General features: G+C 43.5%; 1 protein-coding gene across 4 annotated transcripts in view; it reads left to right on the top strand.

Annotated features, from left to right (window-relative positions):
* The window catches only part of schip1 (schwannomin interacting protein 1), a 221364-nt gene that overhangs the window by 171065 nt on the left and 23935 nt on the right, over window positions 1-26364 (top strand). Inside the window, exons 1-2 of one of the 4 annotated variants that reach the window (XM_031744010.2) lie at window positions 7749-8282; window positions 11092-11877. In XM_031744010.2, the coding sequence (XP_031599870.1) occupies window positions 8274-8282; window positions 11092-11877 (795 nt within the window). In that variant the 5' untranslated portion in view covers window positions 7749-8273. Of the gene's footprint in view, window positions 1-7748; window positions 8283-11091; window positions 11878-16220; window positions 16452-24510; window positions 24840-26364 lie in introns of those variants that run through there. The other 3 variants (XM_031744009.2, XM_039598295.1, XM_031744012.2) reach the window with 3 other exon arrangements.

The following is a 26364-nucleotide window of genomic DNA, read 5'->3' on the forward strand; positions in this document are numbered from 1 at the left end:
GGCCTGTGTCATTGGATCCCCAATTCTGCCTCCCTTTGGTTCTTATATATCTTATAACAGTGATATATATGTTTACTATTAGTGGTGGTATTTTTCTGTTATTTCAAATGAGTCTGGGAGACATCAATAACTAATTTAGACAGTGTACCATTCGTGTATTACTCCAACTTTCTAATTAAGTATAGCTGACCTTAAGAACCCTTTGGCTGGCTATATACATATGCATTCAAAGTGTATAAGCTGAAGATCATCAGTGCTCATTTAAGTGCCAGACTGGTTCTAAAACCTGCAGACTAGTGTGAAATACATGGCCTGTTTTCGACTGGGTGAAAAAGATTCACTGCAAAGAATAGAATAGCCTCCTTTTGTCATATCACCCATCAACCTATTTCCTTTCTTTTTTCCAGCTCGTTCAGTCCTTCCTAGTTTAATTTGCTCCTTAAATCACCTCCCGCTGCCTCTCCTCTCTCTTCCTCTCCAATCTCTGGATGTTTATTCGTTTATGAGAGGAGGTTGGGAACAGCAGGTGCGAGGCCTGCACAAAACACCAGAGAAGTGATTGAATTTGGTGTGGGCAGTAAATTGTGTGGACATATGCGCACTGCACAGCGTGGCGATGGGCACAGGGCAGTGTGGATGCATATCTCTGTCTGGCTGTATTGCTGACAGGGCACAGAAACCACAGAGTAGGGGATGCCAGGCGGCATCAGAGAGCGAGTGAGAGAAAGAGACTGAGGATTGGGACGTGACATAGTTTCAGAGTCTCTGTCTCTGTAATCTGACTCTTAAATTGTCGTGGATGTTTTCTGCCATGTTGCAGAAAGAGAAGAAGAGAGCTGAATGTGTTTTAGGGAAAAGTAAAGAGGAGTGAGAGTATTAAGACCATCATGTAAACCTTCAAGTGTCTTCTGTGGCATTCAGGAAAATGTTCTCCACAGTCCTGAGCCCGATTCTTTCCACGGCCCCACAGGACGCCTCCCCAGGCTGAGCTAATTGATCAGATTACAGACCTTTCCTTCTTTCACTCTAATTAGCATTAGCCCGCCGTCAACTAAATAGGTCTGGAGCAGGTCTCGGTCCTTGACTCTTGCAAGCGATTAAGATCTTTTGCCACAGCGGTGACTATGGTCATAACTTCATTAATGACTTGGATGACTTTTTCCAACTCTGCTGGCTGCAGTCCCCCTGGGGAGGTTACGTCTGAATTTTGCTTCCCTGCAGCATAACGATCTTAGACTAGATTTAGCAGGCTTCTAGTTTTACTTTGTAACTGTTTAGATGTATGCCAACCGTATTGGTTTTGATTAATCATGTTTGTTATCGTGATCATCCTCTCACTGATAACTATGGTGTTAGAAACTATCATTTTCATCAGCACAAGCATGGCTGTAATCATTCTGATTTCTCCAGTGATTATCATTAGAGACATTTTCATCTTCCTCAACATCTACATCTCTGCAATTGTCTTCCTCCTCCCCCTCGGTAACACTATATACTCTTCCTTCCTCACATTTATCACTGTCTGAGTTCCCACCCAATCTCTCTTTATGGTTATGGCCATATGCACATATTCTGGTCTTTTCTGTAATTGCTAGTTTGGATTTAAAGCTTCTTTATGAATGCTAAGCTGTGCAAAACACTGCCTACCACTGTGAGCGAGCCATTTAGCCTATAAACCGAGCTAGATTAAACAAATTTGGTCTCAGTTTGTCCACACTGCACATGCTACACTGCAGACTGGAACCTGACGTGCTTCCCATTTAAATGAATCTAATATCTGTGAGTGCTTGTATATACGTTGGACAAGATGTTGCTCTCACAATTCATTTCACACTTCGTTAGCAAGTGAAATTGTTGGTTGGATATACAGTATAGGAGGGAAGATCAATATATTACAGTCAGGTATTAGCGCTGCAGTCAGACACGGGCATCGGGGTTCGACAGATTGTGTAAACACCATTTCAGAAACACGATACGAAGTGCTCTGCTATGCCTCACAGCACACATACACACACTTACATATAGTTTCCTGGGAAATAAAGAACACCCAGAATTTCACACACACACAAACACACACAGACTTTTTTTCCTTCAGTCCCCCAGTAATTTGAATGGAGTAAATCATCATTGTGTTTGGGAAGGAGATTGATGGCCAGGCTCAATGGTTTGGCCACCCATTCTATTTAGAACAGCGGGTCAGTCGGCCAGTTACGGATCCGACCTCTATTGTTGCCACCTGACATCTCTATTCATCATCACACAGTCTGCATCCTGCCGCTGCTGTCTCAAGGCACAAACTGCTTTGTGTGGCACTTTGTGTGCATGTTGCAGGAAATGTGGCAAAAAGATGTATGTACTCAGAGGTTTTTGATGTATTAAAATGAATAATGATGTAAATAACTCGCCCTTTAATGACTTGGGGTGTATTAGAACTGCACGGGAGAGTTTAACGCTTCATTGTAATGTAGGATGTATGGAATATGTGCTATTTTATTATCTGCTCCTTTTGTTGCTTGTCTAATACATTTTGTAATTTAGGTTCTGTAAAGACAAAATAACATTATTATATAACTTTTACAATAATTTGATGCTTATATTTTGAATGATCAGATTTAGCTTTTACTGGAGATATTCTTGTCTTGTTGTTTACTTTCGTTAATAGGTTTTTAACTGATTTTCCAGACAATTTAGTCTGTCACCATTTTTATTTATATAGCAGAATGGAACTGTAATTTGAATAGGAGTATGCCTCAAAAGTAACATAACTCACATCAGTGTTTTGTAATTTAATATGTATTTTTTATTACATTTGACACAATGTTTAGGTTTATATTGAAATGTGTGTCCAGTGTTGAATTAAAGTTCATTTTTTGGGGATAAGATGGACGAGAGGAGACAGGAAAGTAGAGAGACGGGGATGAAATAGAGGAATTGGTCTGGCATGGATTCAAACCCAAGCTCCTTTAAGCTTAAGGGCTGCCCAGTCATCGTATAACAGCACCTGCTCGTGGAGTTATTTCAGCACTTTTTCAAACATGTTCAAACTTAATAATAAAACATTTTAGGCTTTGCAAGCATTCTTTCTTTAACTTCAAAACCATTTTAAAAACAATGTGGGCAGTGCCCAGTAGACTTCTGGCGGGTGTGCCCACCAAAGGTCTACTCACCTGCTGGTTAAGGTTTGAGTTAGGCTTGCAGTGTATGTCATTATATGTCTGCCCGTGCCTTGTTAAGTGATTACCTATAATTTAGTGTCTCGAAAATAATGCGGCATTGTCCAGCTGTTATGATGTTGGGTTAGTGGCAGCTTCCACGAATCCACCCAACATACGAGTGTTGCACATTGTTTCCTTCCTCCTGCAGTTAACAAACAGACTCATCACTGCTGGTGTGACCAAAAAATTGAATTTGAGTGTAATCAGATCTCTAGCAAGTTGAGCTGGTTTTATAAACTCACTCAAATGACACCAACACTGAAGAACATTTTGTTAATAGACACTCTTAGGGAGCTGTAGCAGTTTGGAAATATTGAAGTCCTAAATATTTACAATTTTTGCTGTGTTCTTGCATGTTTGATTATATTCTCCTATGTGACTTTGCTCATATTTGTTAATTTATTTGTGATGCAGAGTCACTATTCATACAGCTATAGTTATTTATAACACTTCCTGTTTTTTCATTGTTATCATTTTATACTGCCATGCAGTTTCTTTGTAAAGCGCTTTGAGTGCTCAGAAGAGTAGAAAAGCGCTATATAAGAACCAGTCCATTTACCATTTCTGTGTAAATGTCACAACTTATTCACTGTGACAGAGAGCAGTGTGTTTTGAAGAGTGGCTGTGCAATGATAATGGCCTTGCTAGATGTGTTTTACTGAAGACTGCTTACCACTTACTTGCTTCAAGTTGCCTTTGTTATCAACAGTTTCCACTAGCAACCTAAGCTGAGCTGCTAATCTTTTTATATAGTTACAGTTTTGAGGAGGAGGTAACAACATAGCCCGAAGTATTGGTAGAAATCTGCATATGTACTCACCGTAGTAAAGAGCACAACTTCTTGACACACAAGCTTTAAGTGGGTAGTAGAAGTGTGGACAGAGTATGCAGTGAAGTATAAAGATTTCATGACAGCCAGGATTGTGTCTTCTTCACCTAAAAAAGACATGACACTGTGAAAGAACTGTGTGTTGAGTGTCTGGCCTCTTTTTGCCCCATGTTACTCATAACCAGGCAGGACATTTCCCATCTGCAGGTTGTACCACAGTCATGTTTCTGATGTTTCATTTTCTGTCAGCTGGCTCAGTCAGAGTTTTATTTCAGGGTGAACTCCCTTTCTCAGTCCCCGAAAAGAAGGAAGTGAGAGGGAGAAGAGAGAATCCTCCAAGGTCACTTTTGGTGTCTCTCCATTGGAGTCAGTGAGTTCCTGACAAGCCAGAGACAGGTTCAATTTCTCGCTGACTGTCAGGAGCTCCCTGTTTTTTAAATGCCTGTGAGACAGATATAAGCAGAGGAAGATGTTCCCTGACTTTTCAGTATTATCTGAGGGGCATTCTTTTCTCCAGCCTTATCTCTCTGTCAGTAATGGGCCTTCAGTGATTTCTGCCAGATATCTGCTACGGATGGACTGGTAGGCTGGCAGATAGAGCAAAGCTTTCCCAGATACTGTAGATCTAGAATGGGCTGTTTTTCCACATGTTCCTGCCCCTCGGTGATTGGTAAAGCCGGGTGACCGGCAGTTTGACAGGCACCGCACCTCTGCTTCTTAGCAAAGTAGAGGAGGAAAAAACAAGAGTGGGAGGAATGACTGATCTGAGGTGATGGTAGAGTTGCATGGTGAACTATCTTTGACCACCTCCTCAATCAAAAGTACAGAAAAAAGGCATCTTTTTTTGCCAGGTGTGATGAGGACATGCATCACAGAGCTTTGATGTGACAATCATGGACGTCTTCATCTGGCCCTCCTGGCTCTGAGCTTGTTGCTGCTTTTATTGTTTTGTGGAACAACTCACTGAAGGGTAGGATGCCATGTCAAAACTGTTTTTAGAGTCTTTGACGCTAAAGAGGAATGGAAACTTCAAAGACAGCAAACTGTGTGTGCCTGCATGAGTGCAAGAGTGACCTAAGCAATGCTGCCCTCCTGTTGACAAATTAATGATAAATTAATTGCCTGGTGAGCATATGAACTTACAGTCTTCAAATTCTCTACAGGATAACCCCAACCCCCCCAAAGCAGTTTATCCGCCTTACAGGCTCTGAGTTAACTCTACAACTCTTCATTTTACTTGACTATGACCGATTAATGTTTGGGGAATTAGGGAGGAAATGCAGAGGGGTGGAGTGGAAGGGCTGATAAGAGAGTTGAAAGCAGCAGTGGGGAATGGAGTGGTACCAATAGGCAGGACTCCTGCTGTCTCCTCTTTAGGGAGATCCCTACTAGTGCTGTCCCTACTGCAGTGTAAGGACAGGCTCAGCCAGGGGTCTTTGAAGTACTGCTCTCTTATTATATGGATGAACTCCTTTGTGCTACTATTATATATGCAACGCACCATATCTGAAGACAGCTCCCATCCTTCAAAAAAAACTACAAATCTCTGCAGAGCCCAGCCGGCCGTGCAGAAAGAGTAAAGCTGTGAGGGACTGAGAGATTCTCGACATCATCGCTGTAGTGCTTTTATATTTTCAAATGTTTGGCTTACCACTCGAGAGACACAGAACCGGCCTCTAATCAAAACACTCATTATAAAAAAGCTTTGGACTGCATTTTACTCCTGCGGTGGATGAGATTGGGTTATCATTGACATTTAGCTTGATCTCGATCTCGTGCTATGTAAATTACCAGCTGCTGCAAGAAGAAACAGAATGCAACATGGAGATATCATGCCAAGTTGGTGTTAACCCCTCTTCAGCTCTGACACTGCAGCTGACATCTGTGTGTGTGTGTGTGTGTGTGTGTGTGTGTGTGTGTGTGTGTGTGTGTGTGTGTGTGTGTGTGTGTGTGTGTGTGTGTGTGTGTGTGTGTGTGTGTGTGAGACAACTCATTTGACTGGTTTAGTGATTTCATCCAATCAAAGCCGTCCCTACGAAGGAAAAAAATAAATCAATTAAAATAAAATAAACATTAATACAGATTTAAAAAATAGAAGTGAGCATCTGCTGCAATCACAGTGGAAAGTTGTCTTACACCCATCTGACTGATGTCGTTAATTATATGATTTAGTGCAATTTAGAGTTGCAAGTAACAATTATTTTCATTACTGATGATTTTTTTTTCTTGAAAATGTGATTGCCCATGAAAATAGAGCTGTCACTGATTTTTTTTCTTTGTCTATCCAACAGCCCAAAACACATTCAAATGCCTTAATTCTTCATGGCATAGATTCAACAAGGTGCTGGAAACATTCTTCTGAGATTTTGGTCCATGTTGACATGACAACTTCACACAGTTCCTGCAAATGTATTGGCTCTACATCCATGATGTGAATCTCCCATTCCACCACATCCTAAAGGTGCTCCTCTGGACTGAGATCCGGTGACTGTGGAGACCATTTGAGTGCAGTGAACTTGATTTCATGTCCAAGAAACCAGTTTAAGATGGCACGTTATCCTGCTGGTACTTAGGAGCCCAAGATGTGCCAAGGAAACATTCCCCGCACCATTTCATCACCATTAGTAGCCCGAACCGTTGATACAAAGCGGGATGGATCAATGCTTCCATGTTGTTTAAGCCAAATTCTGACCTAACCATCTACATGGTGCAGTGCAGAGTCTCATCAGACCAGGCAACATTTCTGCTGTCCAATTTTGTTGAGCCGATATGAATCAAAGCCTCAGTTATGAGTTGGACTCGGTGTGGTCTTCTGCTGCCCATCTGCTTCAAAGTTGCACATGTGTGTTCGGGGATGCTCTCCTGCATACCTTGCTTGTAATGAATGGTTGAGTTACTGTTGCCTTCCTATCACATCTTCTCTGACCTCTGACCCCAACAAAAGAACTGCCATTCACTGAATATTTTCTCTTGTTTGGAAAAGCTGTATAGATGTGAGCATACCCGAGGATTCCAGTAGTGCAGCATAGCCATATGCAATCAAGTGTTTGGTAGTCAACTTCCTCTTTTGTGCTGTAGCTGAATAAGTATTTATTTTTACAGTAAAGGTGCTGTTATTACAGTGTGTTTTGATTTTGCTTATACCTTTAATGGCCTTTTAAACACGTTTTGCGTGGCTATCTGGCTGTGGGGCTACGCAGACACAGTGTAAATCACCTGAATACTCCCCTGTGTGGCATGATCTCAACACAAACTGAATGTTATAACCTTCATGAGGCTGGATTTATTGCCGGGCTGTTGCATTGGATTGCACTAGGTGTACCAATAAAATGGTAATTCAGTGTAAGATGAAAATGACAGTCTTTGCTGTAAATGTTTGAAGCCAAATAGAAGATGTAACAACAGGGTGTGGGGGGTGTTCTTGATATCCTTGAGTTTTATAAGGGCTCTAAAACAAGTCTGAAACTATTCTATATTCACAACACCAGACGTATGTTTAATAATTCACCTAGATAGTTTCCTCTCTTTTTTATATCTCTCCATCTCGCTCACTCTCTTTCTTTCGACCATTTGCAAGGTCAGTGGGTGCAGAAGGTTGGGCTTTAGTTGTGTTTTTCCGTCGTCACTCCTCAGAGTGGCAGGCTGCGACAGACTTAAATAGGGAGGGAGAGAGAGAGAGTCTCCACAAATATAAGATCTGTGCCTGTCGGGGAGCAGCGGCATGCTTGTAGTGCGCTTAGTTTTTAAGTCTTGTTTCTGAGTAATAACTGAGCAATAAACGCCGCCCGGTTGTGTGGAATTTCTATAAGGTGCGCAAACCCACAGTGTAAGGGGACGCACTTTTACTCAGAGGCTATTTATTTCCCGGCTGACGTGGGAGCGAGAGAGCGCTGGCTAAACTGTCGGCTGGGCATCTCTGCGCGCCGGGAAGAAGAGGAGAGAAAGCAGCGTTGACCTGCTGGGATTTAAAGACATCCGCGTTATTGTTTGTATTTTCTGTGAGGTCTCAGACTCCGGCTCTCTCCTCTGTGGGCAGACTACACACTCAGTTGCGATGAGTGTACTGAATTATCCACCGGCTGTCTGTAATTTCTCCAGCGAAACCAGCCCCACCGACACCCACCCTTAGAATAAAGCTGCTGTAAAGCGAGTCAGCACCGTCGCCGTTGTCTAACAGCTGGGATTTTACACTTTACCATGTCTTGAGACGTGGAAGGGAAGCTGCAAAGATGATGACAGTGAGTATGGATTCGTTTAAATGGCAGTGATGTTGCATCAAGGCTACTTTTAGCTCACCTCCCGGCGTCGGCTTTAATTTTGACCGATAATGGTGGTACTGAGTAGGGGTCAGCTTGGTCACAGTAGCGGATGACATCCGCGGTGTGATTGTGTGATATCTGGGCGTTTCTGTCACCGCTGTTGCCGGGGGCATCGGGTTCCTCCTGGGACTTTTTTTGGGAACATTACATCATTTGAGTAGCCTATGAATGACTGTGCAAATTGAAGAAACACATGCGGGTTGCCTTTATTTATTTATTTCTTATGACGTGAGTGCTGTCTTGTTCCAGTCGGTGTTTCTGTTTCAATAAACTATATGTTGCCAGATGTAATCGTGCGGCTGCCACGCGTGGAGAAATGTCACTTGGACTGAGCTCGACGCACGCAAAAGACTGGGCGTATGCGATGATGCCCCTTTGGAAACCTAGGGGACGACCGACAGAGTTGTGAGAGTAGTCTTTGGCATAAATTAAAAGGCCAGCCCCCACACCCACCCCGAACACCCAAACACCCGCCCGGCTGCTGCGGGATGGAGGGGAATCGGTGCAGCTGTCAATTTGCATGTATTCCCGTATTTTGTTGGCCGAATCCAGCCTATAGTCTGCCTGCGCTCGCTTAATCCCACGGCGGATCAGCTTTAGCAGCCCCAGTCTGCCCTCATACAGCGCCTTCCCCCTCTTTCTCTATTATATTTTTTCTAAACACTTTAAATGATTAAATTATTTTCAATCGGGCTCTCGTGACCGTCGTGTATCGACGCGTTAACGCGCAGACACCCGGCGGTGTTTGGAGGCTGCAGGAAATGGGAATTAACACTTGAAGAGAAGGATTGGTGACCGAGATTTTGAAACGCGATCGTAGCTTGGATATAGGCTACTCTGCTTCTGCTTAGCGGTCTTTCCACGCTGGAGAGGAAAGCCCACCCAGTTCCTGAATCTATTTCTTTACTTATAAAGGGTGGCAAAACCAAAATGAAAGCCTGGTGAGGCTTTTCATGAGCAAGCCGGTAAGGTTGTTGTCTTCTGTAAGCTCCTGATAAACTGATCACGAATCCGAAAATACGAATAGCCTTGCTACATTGTCAAAGCCTAAATGTTACACTGTGTTTTACAGTCTCATAACAGTGACGAATGGCGCATTGGGCTGCTAAAAACGGCTCTAATCAATTACTATAGCATTAGCCCACAAGTGCGCAGGTATAGTGTCGTGCGCCCTTAAGTCCTCCCCCTTCTTTTGTAAACACAAAGAAGCTCCTGGAGCTTTTCATGCCAGGAAACTGATTATGGGATGTTACATGTTGTTACTGTCTGGGAAACTAAACTAATGAGACGTTCTTGTGCTGAACTTGTTCATCAGGCAGGGAATTAATACTAAATTTGCTCTCCTTCCAGTCAAACTGAAGGTCTCAACACCTCAGTAGTTATGCACAACCAAAGTTTTCTTTCATAACATTGCTCTAACTAGGTAAGAACCACCTGCTGTGCTTCATGACAAAAATCTTATCTTTTGTGTCCCCGCTCGTGTATCTGGTGCAGACAGCATCCCTGCAGCAGCTTCTCTCCTATTCTCTTTGACCTGTTAGTATTTCACGCAGAAATGCAACGTCCTCAGCGGAGGGAGGCTTTATTTTTCTACACCACATCAGCACTTTTTATATCTAGTCTCTAAGATGCTGAGTCACATTGCCCCCCACCCCACCCCCAGTGTAGATATTTTCTGCATTGTGTTGTGATGCCTGGTGTCTGCACAGGTGTGATCCAGTGGCCATGTCTCAAGAAAGCTTTTTGTCATTAAGATAACACTGTGTTAACATTTCTCTCTCATTAGTCTTCTGCAAGAGGCAAAACTACTGCAAGTCCTTGTGGTCTAAACCAGTAATCAGCAATCTTCATAATTAATTTCAGCTCATAATGCGGTCGCGTAGGAATGTGTCGTTAATTTCTCTTTGCCCTGGGAGAGATTTTGGTGCGCTTTGCTTTTCATTATGCTTTAAAAGTGTTGAGGCTCCATGATAATGTGCTCCTTTAGAAACAAGACTAACTCTGTGAGAGAAGGCTCAGGTCAAGTTAAGATTTGTGGACGGCTGTAAACACCGGGGACGTTTTCATTAGCTGGGAACTAATCAGTCAGGTGGAGATTGGGGCGCTGCGGGAGCATCGCAGTCAAGGTTAGAGATCCGCTCCAGACTCATCTGTTCGTGTCACAGTTTGGTGTGTTGTGTACCGACATGTCGTTGTCACTCACTCTCAGCTCCTCACTGTTTTGTCCCTGTGGAGCTTGGCAGACGTAGGAGGGAATGGCAGCATTTATTATTCTGACATCTCTGGCCGCATAGACTCTCCCTTCGCTGTGTCTGTGTGTGTCAAGCCGTTGAACGCATACACATTTAACAATGTACAGGAATGTAAAAGGAATGGGATTATCTGTTAGGCAAACAAGCAAGAGTAGGAGAGTCCAGAGCACTGCGAATTTAAGGCGAGAGGAAAACAAATACAAAAGAGACAATGACTGCAAAATGTTGTGCAGAAAGGAAGTTCCCTGCAGGACAGGAAGTTTTTGTGGTTGCCCGACTCAAACCACAATACCGGTGTGACTAATCTAAGTCTACACACTTCCCTAAATTCTCTTTGCCGCCTCCTTTTTTTATGTCATTTCACTGATTCTGTCAGACCAACAGCATGGCCCATGTTCCCTGTACCACATTTTTCTTTAGGGTACTGTCTCCCCAGTACTAAATCTCTTTCTTTGTCTCTTCTTTTTTCATTGCAGGATTATCGGGAGGATGGCATGGACCTGGGGAGTGACGCATCCAGTCGCTCCAGCTCAGAGTCCAACTCCAACAAGGTCACACCTTGCTCCCCTTCTCTTGACCTGGCTACTTTAGAGGACTACAAATCCTCCCCCTCTCTGGACCTGGTTACCTTAGAGGACTATGAGGAAGATGAGGACTACCAAGAGTATAAGAAGAAGGTGATAGAAGAGTGGGAGAGTGAATATGGAGAGGACTATACCTCTCCACAGCCCTCTGGTGAGGGGGACGGCAGAGAAGGCATTGTGAGTGCTGACAGTGCTGGCGAAGGCTACAGGAAGACAGTGAACAGTCGCAGCCTTGCTGAAGAATTCCAGGATGTCAAGACCATCCCGCCCTTACCGGCCCCCAGCGGACGCACTGCCACGTCAGCCGCAGCCGTCCCCGATGAACTGAAGCAAAATGGCAATCTGATTTTGCCGAGGAACAACCAGCCCCAATCTCCTGGCACACCACAGGGAGGCACGGGGACTCCTAAGTCCAGCCACCGGAGCACCAGTCAAGGCAGGGGGAGTCGCAGCAGTGGCGGAGGCAGTGGCGAAGGTGGTGGAGGAGGAGGAAGTGTGGGGACTGGGGGGATAATGCGAGGATACAGAGAAGAGGAAGGGGTAGAAGAAGAGCCTCTGCCCACCATGGACTGGGCAGCCCTGGAGAGACACCTGGCTGGGCTGCAGTGCAGAGAGCAGGAGAACCATAACCTCAACCAAAACCAGAACCACAACATGGGAAAGACCAACTACACCTCAGTGAGTGTGCAAGGGTTTTTTTAAATGTTATTTTTGGGAGTTAAGATTTTGTCCACTTTTATCTATGTGTGTCAGAGGTCATCAAACATAGTGCACCGATGGGCAGCTGTAATCCAGCAGTTATCTGTGTCAGACGGACCAAGGAAACATGAGGTCAGGTTAGCTGGAGGAAGGTCGAGAGATTAGTCAGCTAATGTAGCGCTAAGCTATGTGGCCCAGCTCCTGTCTATTATGGAAGTCTGTACAGCTGGAAGGAAATGAAGTGGGGCAGGAAAGCAACATCAGTTCATCTTACTGCAGATTCAACTGGATGTCCAGGAAGTGCACAGATTTAGCTGAGACAACTTTAAAACTATAGATCTACGACTAAGAGTTCATACTGATGAGTCCTGACAGCATTATAACAACGATTTGTTGCTGACCTTAGAGAGTTACGTCTGTCTAACCTAATTTCTATATGTTCTAAAAAAAAACAGTTGTGGCCATGTAGTGTTTCTACCAGAAGAGGTCAGTGTTGCATTGACATTAAGCAGAGAGGTGCCTTAGGCCTTTCATGCCTCACCAGCAGCACCAGCAGGAGAGGCTGTCATGATTCACTTGCTAATTTATTGCATTACTCAGTTTAAATCACAGCCTCAGCCAGAGCTTCATGGTTTGTTGTCAGTTTATGGGTCCAAAAGGGCGTAACTTTAAAATATTTAGGGTGGGAGTGGGAGAAAATTGTTTAGAGCTGCTAGAGCTCCATCGCCAGTTGTCACAGAGTAAAACTAAGTGAGGGCAAATGAAAAGGTTGGATTGGTGTTCTCTATTGATGTGCAAGCACCAAGGCCTTTTCCCCCGATGCGCACACATAATGGCTGCAACCTAGTGCTATTGTGAGTGTGTCGTGTGTGTTGTGCGTCTTTGTCAGTCTCTCCTGGAGGCCCTCTCTGTCTCCCTGAGGCATGTCAGGAATGCAGCGGGAGAAGTGGGGGATGAGCGGAAGGAAAGAGGGAGTAAAAGGACAGGAGGAGGACCGGGGAGTTCGGGGCCACATTTGTGTCAATGTTCATTACCTGCTGTCCAGCTTAAAGTGGAAGATCACCTCCTTAGAATGGGAAAAATCTGCTCCCTCTCTCTCCCTGTCTCTCGATCCCCTCAGGCAGTGGGCTGTGATATAATTGACCCAGGTGGAGGAAAATCTCTCAAAAGAGGGCCTCTGTGTCCACATGTAGCTACTACTTTCTCCATGCAGCAGCACAAGCGCATTAAATCATGCGTATGCTCCTCAGACATTTTGATCTTTGCTTGTGCCTTAGATATGAGTACATTGAGGCTCGGAGTAGTAGATAGAGATCAAGTGGTCTTGATAATGATAGTGACACAACATCCAACTATCTCTCCAGGAAAAGCCTGAGAAAAACCGGGCCTCGGATTTCAGTGCTCTAGATAAGAAATTGGAATTAGTGTTGTAATCCCACCAGAGCAGGGAGCAGAAGTGAAACACTAGAAAAGACAGGAGATATAAAATAATATCCTGGACAATCCCACTCTGCTTTTGCTATTTCTGCAGAACTATGCCCATCAGATTTTACCACATTACTTAATCTTTCATTGTATCTCCAAGCTTCCACATACAGTAAAGGCCAGACTCTGTTAGCAAGCAAAAAAAAAGAAGTCAAGTGCAAATTTGACACTCCCAAAAGATATCTTCGGTTTATTTCTGTGTCTGGGGTCGTCCAGATCTCTTAATTTTGAAACCTGCTGGTCTTGGCCAACACTCAGGAGAACAGAGAGACTGGTGCTTTTAAAATGTTGTTAAATATTTAGTCGTCCTGTCAAGCAGAACCCACCACAGTGCATCTGCCGGTGCACGCAGGGGTGGGTCTGTCTGGTATGTCGCTGGAGGTCCAGTGGGATGGAGATATTCATGCTTCACTTGAGCTTCAAAAGCATCTAAGCCTGGGATGCAGTAAAGTCCAGAGCTAATAATCTGTAGCGGTCACTTGGTGCCTGAAGACTGGGTTAGTTAATGTGCTGTAGTAACAGAACTGACTTTTGCTTCTATATATAAAAAAATGCAGAAAACATTCAAGTGTCAGTAAAATCAATTGTGCACTGAGTGCACCAGACTGGACACATAGAAGGCTTTTCTGCAAATTTATCCTGCTCAGTTCTCAGTGTCTTTGCTTTTCTGGTAGAAAATTACAGCTGAGTAGTTGTATTAGCTACTACTAAGCCATAGATTTATGGAAAATGTGATGGCTGCACTGTATTCTATGCCATGAAAAGCTACAGTTATTGAACACGTTTTATTTCCACTTTATTTAGTATTAAGTCTTGTTGTTGCAGGTGTGTTTAGTTAGGGTGTGGCTTTTGGCTCCTGTAATCTCAGCGTCTGCCTTTGAGCTACAGGTGTGGCGTCCGGAGGATTCATGGTGATGAGGGGCCCGGTGGATTTTTCAAAATTTGTTTCTAATTAAATCTGGAGGCACGTGGCAAAGAGGGCTCCACAGGGACCTCAAGTACACCGGGGGTAAATTACCTCTAACCCTGCATTTAGCTCTGCACTCCTCAAAGGTGAACAATAATATTATTCTTCCGATCCGGACTTAGGGTTAAAAAAGCAGAAATGGGCTCGGGCTACATGTATGGTTATCCGCATGCAGAAATTTGCCTGTGTGTTTTCTGAGGTACGTGCTGGAGAAGTATTAAATCTGTGTCTACAGGCTAGTTCTTTTTCAATCTCAGAGTGCACACACCCAGACTTACTCACACAATTTGAAAACACCCCACAGGCAAACTAGCAAAAAAAAAAAGAAAGAAAAAAAGATAGGGCCTGTGCTGAGACCTGCTGAGACGGGCATGCTCTCACACACACACACACACACACACACACACACACACACACACACACACACACACAGTCATGATAAGGCTGAAGCATTTACTTCATATGTTAGTGCAGTTTCACAGCACTTTCTCAACTCAAGGAAAACCAATCTCTATGTTTTACTTTAGCAACATCCTGATTTGAGTACCTGACACTGAGTTTGGAAAGCTGTAACTGAAAATAAATTATGAAGTGGCATTATAGGAAGCGTAGTAGCCATGTTTTTGGAATCACTCTCCCCTAACCCTCAGCCTGCCGTGGCAGATGGCCCCACTCCCTGAGCCTACTTCTGCTGGAAGTTTCTTCCTGTTAATGTGAAGTTTTTCCTTTCCAGTGTCACCAAGTGCTTGATTATTGGGGTTTTCCCTGTAATACTGTAGCGTCGTTACCTTACAATATAAAGCACCTTGAGTACTATATAATTAAAATTGAATTGAACTTATTAATATGTCCCGTGAATGTGCTCCATCCTTATGTAAATTCTCAACAAAATTGCTACAGTTCGCTTCTAAATCGTTGTTAATGTAATCATAAATGGCTTGTTACTGCATAACTATCAGTATGTGTGAGATTACATATTGCCAACAGTTATCTTAGGACAGATGTGATGATTCACCTTTGCTCCTCCCCAGCTGTCGAAAGAAGATGAACAGAACCTTGTATCAAAAGTGTCGCTCAGCTACACCATATAAAGAGTAAAAAGGCCACAAGCCAGATGAAACTGTACAACTGTGGAGTGCTTTGCCCCAGAAAAGCACTCAAGGGCTGTGGAAAATAAAAGAATGTGGAGGAATCAGCGAGAGGTTAGAGAAAAGAGCAAAGGAAGAGATCGCTTTCTCTTTTTCTCTCTTTGCACTCTGTGTTTATGTACAAGTTCAGCAGTTGAACCATTCGCCAGCCTCCACTAACAACTTAACGACTACCTTCACCCGCAGCTCAGACTGTGCCACGTATAGAGGGAGAGAGGCGGCGGGTAAAAGAAGAAAGAAATTGCAGGGTTCGGGAAGTCACGAGCACATTTATAAAGGCTATAAATAGGTACAAACAATCTGTATAAAGAGGTTGCACTAGAGTTACGTCTTGAATGGGGGAAACAAATCGGTGAGGCCTGAAATGAGCGATAGCTGTAATAAGCAAGAACCTGTCAAAGTGAACAGGAGCTCAGAGGACGTGCATAAGACCAGAATTGTGGTTTGAATAAAAATGGAGGCGAGCCAAATAGGAAAGGATAAAAAATGGTTAATATGTAAATGAGTAGGAGGACGCTTTAGAGATTGGGGGCAGGGCTCTAACCAGGTGTAGAGAACCCGTGCTGGAGCACTAGTGTCTGGTTCAGCCTCCATGGCTTAACCACTGCTCCAGGACTGTGTTTGAGTGTGTGTCCATGTGCAGATACCCGCTGAAACATGCCCAACCCTCCGCACACCAAAGCTCGTACACACACACTCACTCCTTATACAACTCACTGCACTGTCTGTGCTTTAAAGTAAAGCAGTCTTCTGTCTCCTGTGAGTCCACACATGCACAAACTCAGCTCACCAAATCATATCAAAGGATATATTTGTATTCTCATAGTATCCTGAAAGTCTGCCAGTGCTGGCAGATGCTTTTTTTTTTCCTTTTTTCTTTTTTTTTCCCGTGGAATATTTTTCATCTCAGCTTAACCTTGGATTCCTCACAGCAAGTCGGGCATTTAACTCAGGTAAAGAAGAATATGATCAGTTTGTAAAAGTGTGCTCTGTTTCCAGCTTCTCAGACTTTTCCGTGTTTATACATTGTGATGTGAAAACAAATCTTTCATGCACAAAGTTGAATGAGTTGTTTGGAAAGCGGCTTTACATGTATTTATAGCTGAGTGCACAACATACTTCTGCTGGGAGATGTTGTTTTTTGACTTTGTGCGTTACTCAAAAAGTTCAATATTTTGAGAACAGAACCAGAACAGAACCAGATGCACATCCATAGATCTCATTTTCCTTTGAATGAAGTTCTTGTGTGACCCTTTAACAAAGAGCAGGTTCATGCTGCCTTCTTTGTTGCCCTTTTTTTTTTCACGCTCTTTTTTTGGTCAAAACACAATATGCTGCGCACGTGTGTTTGAATTCTGTTTTAAATAAGCAAATGTTTGCACCATACAGCTGTTTTGAATGAAGGGGCAGAGAAGGTTTTTGTGAGACATAAAGCCCTGCTAAAAGAACCAGCCACGACAAAGAGCCAGGCAATCAAAAGCTTTATGTTGCCTCTGGATAACCACGTCAACACAGAATAAAAGAATGAGATAAAGTGCAGCCAGTTTATGCATTTCACCTGTGTTATCAGTAGACTGTTTTTTTTCTTCTATTTTTTCCCAGTGAGAGAGGAAGGGAAGCTGGCAGAAGCAAAACACAAGAATAAAGTACCTTAAATGGGTCAAAATCAGTGATTCACAAGAACAGTCAGTCAGTTAGCTCTAATACTAATGGTGATTCAGCTTGTTCATTCATCCTAATGTGCCTATTGGCCAACTGTCTACTGAGTAGGCCCACACTGACCCCACACCCTCAACCATCCAACTACCGGTGAATAAGTGAAGTCAGTTTGACAGTTTAGTTAGTCTGGTATACCAAAATCAGATGTTTTGCTGCTTAGATTTATCTACCTGCAAAGTCTACGCACGAAGGCAACACAAACATCGGAGATAAACCACAGGTTATGAAGTTAGACGGCGTGCATGGGAGTGGTGCCTAAACTGCTCTTATCTGATGTCAAAGTACAGCTTAATGAGCTGCCTGATAACATCTCCACGGAACCAGTAAACAGACACAAAAACACCACCTATGTGTATTTATAATAATACTGTCATAGTATAGATGTGGCTAAACTGACAGAGACGGGCGTCCCATCTGGGTACTTAAAGTGGAAGCGCTGCCAGTTTGGTTGATGATCCAGAGAGTGATGTCACCCAAGCGAGCAAGCAGGAACTAGACTGAGGCACCGCTGTGACTGGAGATAAATGGCACTTTTAGGTGGAAATTCACAGCCTACAGCTACACATTCCTCTGCCTCTTCTGTCTCACACTGATGATTTCACAAAAGCTCACGCGAGCACACCCTTCCACTGATTTATTCACTCGTGACTCACCACAGTGTGAGAAAGGTGGATAAAATGCAAAGTCAAAACCTCTCTTCAGCATGCGTTATATCCTATCCGGCATGGAAGTCAGCTTAAGCTCTGACTCGTTTTACTACACTGCTGCAAATCTTCACCTTCTCCCCTTTCCCTCGCCGTTTAAGACGTCCCCTGTCCTTCACTACTGTTCCCACTCCCATTCCAGGCTAATTGTTTTCTTCCTCTAGCTGTCAGGAGGCATTATAGCCTAATGTTTTCACACAGCCAAAGTTACAGCAGGAGACCATTTCCCCCCTCCTTGCTTGGTTCCCCCTCTCCACCCTATATGAAAACTATCAAAGAGAGGCGCAGGCTGTGAGTGGCAGAGCGTGCTGTGGAGGAAATAGAGGTTTATGCAGCAGCAAGGAGACGGCCTCCAATGTCATAGCTTTGTGTCAGAATTCATACGACACAGCCACTTCAGAGCTGAGCCGAGTACACATATATACTACACACAGGCCGGCTGGATAAGTAAAAACAGGGCAGACGGAGATAAAAACAAGGTTTGCTTTAAGAAAAGAGGGTGTTTTGCTCCCAGTAAAGGATTTAAAACTCCTATCCATCTCTGGTCAGAGATGGATGCATATATACAAAGAGACACGTAGAAGCCTGTGTTTCTGTGCATTTACATGGGTGGAGCTGAAACACTGGTCTGCTCTGCTCCTAATTATAGAGCTTGTGCTTGGGTGTATGTGTGCATGTGTAAGAGGTAGAGATGTGGGCTGTAAACGAAGTCTAAAAATACAAAACGTGTTTATTCACGTCTGCAGAAAGAGGCAGACTTAAAAAAGAGGTTTTCTGTCTCCATGACTGTGTGTTATCTAAGCTGTTAGTCTGTTCATGTGAGAGACAGAGAAAGAGATACTGTGCCAGGCCATGCTGAGATCTTCATCTGTTGCTGGAGAGCACAGAACATTTTCATCCCTTCACATACCAACAGCAAAAAAAAAAACATTTCATCAGATTAAGGGAGGGCTGCAGCTAATGACTGACCTGCTGATAATTTCCTAATGAAACACTTCATTCTGAAGGTTGCAAAGTTAAAAAAAAGAACAAAAATAAAGTTTGAGCCTGTCGAGTCCCTAAAGCAAAGGATGACCTCTTTGTAATGCTTTTTTGCCTTTTATTTGCTCCAACCAACAGTAAACACCATCAGCTAAGACAGAGGCAAGCAGGAAATCAGTAGCTGAAAGTGGGGGAAGGTTTGGATGTTTATGCCTTTCCAGTGCCCCGTGTACATTACAGCAGTGCAGTGGTTAGCACTGTCACCTCACAGCCAGGACATTCTTGGTTTCAGGATGGTTTTTCAAGGACACGCTCGTCAGGTAGACTCTAAATTGGCAGTGGGTGTGAGTATGATAGTGTGTGATTGTTTGTGTTTCTGTGATGGGCTGATGAGTCATCCAGGGTGTTTCCTGCTAGGATATTCACTCATTCAAACTCCAGAGTGACTGACTGACTGGAGAGATTCACAGAGAGCATGTTCACTTTGTAATTGGACTATAGCAAAGCTGGCTACAATTCATCTAGAGCAGGGGTGTCAAACATAAGGCCGGGAACACAAATTGGCCCTAGGCATCAGATGTGACTCCAATCTGGTCTCTCGCCCCTGCAAGTGGTCTATCCTTCAAGCTCGTGTCCTCCACCAGAGGCCTGGGAGCTTGAGGGTCCTACGCAGTGTCTTTGCTGTTCCTAGGACTGCGCTCTTCTGGACAGAGATCTCAGATGTTGTTCCTGGGATCTGCTGGAGCCACTCGCCTAGCTTGAGGGTCACTGCACGGAGCACTCTGATTACCACTGGGACCACTGTTACCTTCACCCTCCACATCTTCTCGAGCTCTTCTCTGAGCCCTGGGTACTTCCCCAGCTTCTCGTGTTCCTTCTTCCTGATGTTGCTGTCATTCAGTATCGCTGCATCTATCACTACGGCCGTCTTCCTCTGCTTGTCTACCACTACTGTGTCCGGTTGGTTAGTCGCCACCACATTGCAATCAAACTGGGCTGTATGTGTCCCACAATGTGAATGAGTTCATCACTGGTCTAGAGTGAGGTAGTCATCAATCAATAGGAATTAATCGACCTAAATGGCTGAGATAATTATTTACAGCTGTTTTCAGATAAAAACAAAAAAAAAAGCTTTTCCCAAATATAGTATTAATTATTTTAAAGCTAATTTTTTGCTAGCATTGTGTTAATGTATACTAACTGGACAGTTTAGGATATACAACAGGAAATATGTCCTTATGGTCCTTCTTTCAAAGACAGCAATTACAACAGATGTTTGTCATGTAAATTATAACAGAAGCTTGCATCAAAACCAGCTGGTTGCATGTTTAGATGACTAGTGCTTGATTTTGTCTCCTGTTGCTCATTTAATTTAATAAATGTATTAAAAGTTGCTTGTGGTGCTGTGGCATCTGTAGTTCTTACAGAAAAATATTTTACTACAATCATAAAAGAAGTTGCAGTCAAACTGTCTGAAGACCCCAGAGTTTGGTCAGATGAGATGAAAAGGTCTCCACAGGGAAACACGGAGAAACATTGTCCTCCAACACAACAACAACCCAAATCATAGTGACGATATGCTCTTAGTGAAGAACTACCTGCAGAAGACCAAACTGAACATTACTAACTAGTCTGCACTAGCTAGTAATGTTAGTCTAGACTAGTTTGCCCCCCTCCTCCATATTTATTCTACACTATTTTGCACACATACTTAAAGAAACTGGAACCTCCAAGAGAGGGAGGTTAGAAAATCTGTTCTTTTCTGTGTTTTCAAGCCATCTTTTTTGCTTTTGCCATTTTCTATCTGCTCCCAAGGAGACATACCATGCCATAGTTCTGTCTCAGCTGCTTGTTATTCTCTGTGACTCACAACTGCTGTTTCATAATGGACTTCATCATTGCACAAGTGTAACTGGTGGTCAGTTAGTCATTTAGTTTGCTGGTATTTGAATGTTAATGCACTGATGCGCCTTTAAAAATGCAAGGCAAATATTAATACAGGCTAGTGATCACAGCATGCCCTGTCTTTCCACCACAAACCGTAGGCATAGAGTCCTCATTAGAACAACCTCTAGTGGCTGGTCGTCCACACACACACACGCACACACACGCACTCCTTGGCCTTCCACATCAGTTCCTCCCTGTCAGAGTGAGCTCATTACCGCCAGAATCTGGCCCTCACACTGAGCCAACCTGCTTTGCTATGCAGTGTTTTTACACTGGCACAAAATGTCAGCTCGCTAAAAGCATCTGTGCTCCTCTCTTCCTGCTGAGCCAGAGGGAGGGGGCGAGGGGGGGTAGCAGAGAAGGAGCACTAGGGGGAATGAGGGGGAAGATGGAGAAAAGTGGCAAAAGAAATCAAATGTAGTTACGCTGAAAGGCCAAAGACAGAGAGGAAGGAGGGGTAGATGGCACAGAGGATAAAAAGAGAGAGGACAAGCTGTTTGTCGGAGAAAGAGAGGAGGTGTCACAGCGTGCTTGAGACTCATGTATTTTCCATGAGCTCTGCAGAGTGTTACGGGACATTATTTCCCACCTACAGCACCACTTCCTGTCCTCTCTGTATCCCACTAGTTACAGAAGAATGAACAGCAGTATTATTCACTCAGTGATCATTTACTTATGATGAAGTATTCATTCCTGCTGTTTTCCTGTACAAATATGCCCACATCGCAAAGCTAAATACACACATCCCCCCACACAAGTGTTGTTTTGATGTGCAAAATGAGATGAGGAAAAGAAGAATGAGTGAAGAGTCCTCAGTGTACACAACATACTCTCGCAGCAAGTGGCACACACAACAGCAATTCCCTCTGCTCTGTGCAGGCATAAATTACATATGACTGTTAGAGTTTACATTAGAATCTGCAGGCAGTTATTGTACTTTAGCAGAAAGTCGCTGCTGGTGGAGATCCAGTGAGTTAGTTTTAGCATCTCATAACGTGGCCAATGAGTGGGAGGCAAAACTGCAGTCTGCCCGACTCAAGTTAATAATTTTTGTTCTGGGTTTTCTTTGTGGTGTTTTAGGTCACTTACATAATCACAGCTTTTTGAAACTTTGTTTGTTCTGTGTGCTTGTTACTCTCTGTGTATATAATTGTGTGTGTAATCTGAGGGTGGGGGTCTTCACAGTGTGCAGTCTGGATGGAGTCTGATATTGTTTTCTTTTCTTGGTGTGAATAAAGAGATGCTCTCTCCGTCTCCACCTGTGCTGTGACTCAGATTGTAACCTTGACAACCCTGTGAAGGTCAGTGGGGGGTGTCTTCAGACAGACTGCTGCCATGGTGACAGAGGAGGGGAAAGGGGGTGGCTGTGGATTCCTCTATGAAAGCTAGGCTCGTGATGTTGGACATCAAAGTTGTTTCAGTGCTTTGTTGTGTTGTCTGGATGCATGTACGTGTGCAACAGAGAGTGAAATGACTACATCTGTATTCAAAAACACAAGAGCATCTTGAAGCTCTACATACTGGACTGGATCAAGTCATTGACTCACTGCTTGTGGGAAGTTGTTTCATGCTGATGTTCTTTACCTGTGGAGCCTAAACATAGGCTCGCACTCATGGTTTCACTTAAAATGAATATGTTTTACAAAAGTCGGTGAGAGAGTTCTGACTTTACTGACTCAAGAACGGTGCTGGTTAAAGATACTGTTGGAACCATACAAGCATTATAGGAGCATCATCCATCCATCCATCCATCCATCCATCCATCCATCCATCCATGTATCCGTCCATCCATTCAAAACAATTCTTCAGAATTTAAATATAATTTTTTTGCATTTTCTTTACTGATTTTTATTTTTATTTCTTTATATATTTATTTATTTATGCTACAGGGCAGAAAGTGACTACCAAAGCAAACCTACGATAGCTGTTCAGTTTTTATAAAGTTCTGATCAAGCTGCCCTATTCAAGGGTTAAAAAATGAATCTGTGTGCTGAACACTGTACTTTAAAGCTGACTCCAAAAAGCAAGCCAGTCGCCACACAGACTGCTATAATTGCCAGCCTAAGAGCACAAATAAATACGTTTATGCCCAAATGCACACCAAAAACTGTTTGGGTGTCATTACAGCTGCACATTGAGCGCATTTTTATATCTTTTTTTCCACTCTTTTGAATTGTATAACAGCTTAAAGTTGTTTGCTTTAATGCACATCTGGAAGTTGTACTATACACTATAATTTGGGATGTCCTGACCCTCTTTATATTTAGCCACTTTGAGCTTGTTTAATGTATGCTTGTAAGCTTAAAAGTGCTTTTATGAGGCCCATTTGGTATTCTATGAGAAAAAAACGGGTTTATCATACAAAGATAATTATATCATCACCCACAGTATGGGAGCTCTTCCAGCCCTCCCCAGCTGGGCACCGTGCAGAAAGCTAACCCAGAGCCAATGATGCGCAGGCTTGAGCAGCGAGATCAGAGCAGGGAGCTCATCGATCCACATCCAGGTCATTAAACCCAAGAGTGGTCTTATCGGAAAAGCAGCGTCACCCAACAAAGATCAATATCGGATAGAGAGATTTGGCCTGGAGGACGGATGAGATAACGGGGTTAGTGTGTGGCTAGCTACCTTGCCACAAAAGACAAACATGAAACTTGAAACAGACGCATGTTGCAACAGCATCAGGATCTCACATCCTCCAAACCGCTGTTGGAAGTTTTTCCACTTCCTCTGATGGGAATGTTTATAATGGAGGAAAGCAGATACTTACTGTAGAGTCCAAACAGTTCTGTAACTGCAGTATGCTGGTTTGTGTAGTTAAATGCTTAAAATGACTATTTTAGAGTGTTTGTGTAGTCATTTTAAAGTAAAAAAAAGAGTGGGGTTACACTAAAAAAACAAGAAGAACACATCCATCTCACTGGAATTAAAAACAAATAGATGGAGATATAAAGGTTATGGGTAGATGCCAGTGCAACGGGGGGAAAGATAGAGAAGGAAGAGATTATCTGAGGAGGTTGACCTGCATGTGGATTATAGACCGGCCATCTGCCACTGTGGGATTATAATCTTACAACGAGTTAGAGAAAGACAATGAAGGGAAGCTGAAGATGAGCATGTATACTTTCACACAGTGAGGCAAAAGTCACGCAAACGTGCACATAAATTAAGCAAGAGACACACTGCTTCACTTTAAATAAGGAATGTTTGGGGGGGAATAACTAAATAAGTGAATGATTTGTGTCTGTTCAAACATTCAGTGCCAGCTTTTGATACTTTCAGCTTTCGCATACTTTCTGATTACAACACATTTCAGGTTGAGCTTTTATTCAATGCCAGTTTGTGCAACACACATGGAGATTAAGATAAAGGTTAAGGAATGAAAGTCTCTTCACTGCCCTTCTCTTCTGTCCGCTTTCCGTGTCTGGCATGACTTTATATAAAACAGCTGAATGACATCCTGGCCCGGACCCACACCACCCGCACCCTCCCTCATCCCTTTTTCACAATCCCCTCTCCCCACTGGGCATACATTCAGCCCCACAGCTCCTCCCCCTTTTTCCGTCCAAAGCAGACAGAGAAAGGCGAGCGGGAGTGTACTCTGCTTTTCACAGCGTCTTTCCCTCCCTCTCTTATTCTCACACCCCTCCTCCAGTCACTCACTCCCCTCCCTCTTTCAGCTTTGGGGAAGCAGCGATCAGACCCTGCCCTTTTCTGTTAACAAACAGACAGAGCAGAAAACAAGCAGAAAGAGACAGAAAAGCAGAGGGTGAAGACTGAACTGACTGACAACGAGAGGCAAGCAGTGGTAGTGACAGATTTTTCTGAGTTTGGATCAAACGCTGAGTGGGATCTCTCCTCTCTTCTCCGTTGGAATACCACTGCAGAGCTGGGAATCTTATCCCAGTCCCGCTCCTGTTCCCCCAGCTCAGGCAGCTCCGCTCTAGGATGCTGTGAAGGATGGTCCACCAGGAAAACTGTTCGTACCAGGTATTTGTCTGACCAAAATGACACAACAAACATTGCTGCGCTTCAGCTGGCAGTCTGACAGGCGCAAACTGATGATGATTTTTTTTTTTTATGTATTTTGTTACTTGTAGTGTTTTATAAATCGCAAGTTTTTCCCTTCAGTGAAGCTTTAAATGTCACATTTGAAAATAGGACACTCAGTACACATGTGCAGGACTTGTGTGTCACTACCGAGACTCAGACCTGTGTGGGAGTGTTGCTCTGTCTTTTGCAGTTACGTGATTGTGTTGTGAATCTGATGGCTGTCTGGTTGCTAAGAGAGAACTTGACTCCAGGGAATAATGTCCTAACTCCCATCCACCTCCTCGTCATACAACCCCCATAACATGGAAACATGAGTTTTACATGGAACTGCAAGTTTATATTCTCACAACTAGCCGATGTAAAGGATTTTCAAAGCTGTGAGATTCATATAGCGGCGCAACAATATTCAGTGTATGGCGCAGACAACATAGTGATAAATGGAATTTAAATGATAATGCTTGGAGGGTGTGCTTGTGTCTGGATTCATGTTTATGGCCGTGTGGGTGACCCTGCTGGGACATGTGACAGCAGTGTCCCACTTTATCTAACTAAGAATGGGGAGAAACGAAGCATCTGTGATTAAAGGCAAGCATCACATCACAGCTGTGCATCCGGTTTTCTATAACCAGCTCTTCTCAGGAAGAAAATCTGCAATGCAGTGAAGATGGAGAGTGGGAACAAGCAGAGAGGTAGATGAAAGGCAAAAGAAATGAGGGGATATGCCAGGGGAGGCTGCGAGGAAGGAAAAGATGGAGCTTCTTTGATGAGAAGAAACAAGTGTGGAGAGTCCCAGAGAGATGGATGGGCCTTGTGGGTGTACTTAAAGTGTTTCATCAACATGTAATATGGAATTTCAAGATGAAAAGTCCATATTCTGTCCTTTAACCACAACATTTTGCATTTAGTTCAAATTCACTTGCATGAAACCTTCAGCTGAGTTGATCAAGCGTACTCCCAACTGGGCTAATAACAGTTCCCAAGTGCTCAAGTCTCTACAATTATCCACATTTGTGCAGTCTGATCTCTTGGCTGTTTCATGCAAGTGCTCTGTAGTCTTAAGATTATGTTATGGAATCAATAAACTGCCCTTAAAAAGATATAATATTTGTATTATTCCCTGTGCGTCCTCCACATATCAGTATTTGCGTGTCAGGAGGATGGATTTGCACTCGTGTTGGGTTAGGGAGCAGTTGTGTAATGGGATAAGGATTTCCTGCCATGTTTGTGGCAGATAAAGGCTCGATGGAGTGACTGAGAAATGGCAGGAATGAAGGAAAGAACACAAGATAACCAGAGACGCCAAAGGGATAGTGGAGATGACAGATGAAAGGCAGAGATGAAACAGTAAGGAAATTGACACCTCTGGCTGAGCAAAGTCCAATAAGAAGTGTGCAGACAGCACTGATGAACAGTCTTCCAAGGCAACTATAACAGATAATACACATAAAAAAATAATCATAAT

The sequence above is a fragment of the Oreochromis aureus genome, linkage group 14 (genome assembly GCF_013358895.1).
Source record: "Oreochromis aureus strain Israel breed Guangdong linkage group 14, ZZ_aureus, whole genome shotgun sequence".
Taxonomy (NCBI): Eukaryota; Metazoa; Chordata; class Actinopteri; order Cichliformes; family Cichlidae; genus Oreochromis; species Oreochromis aureus.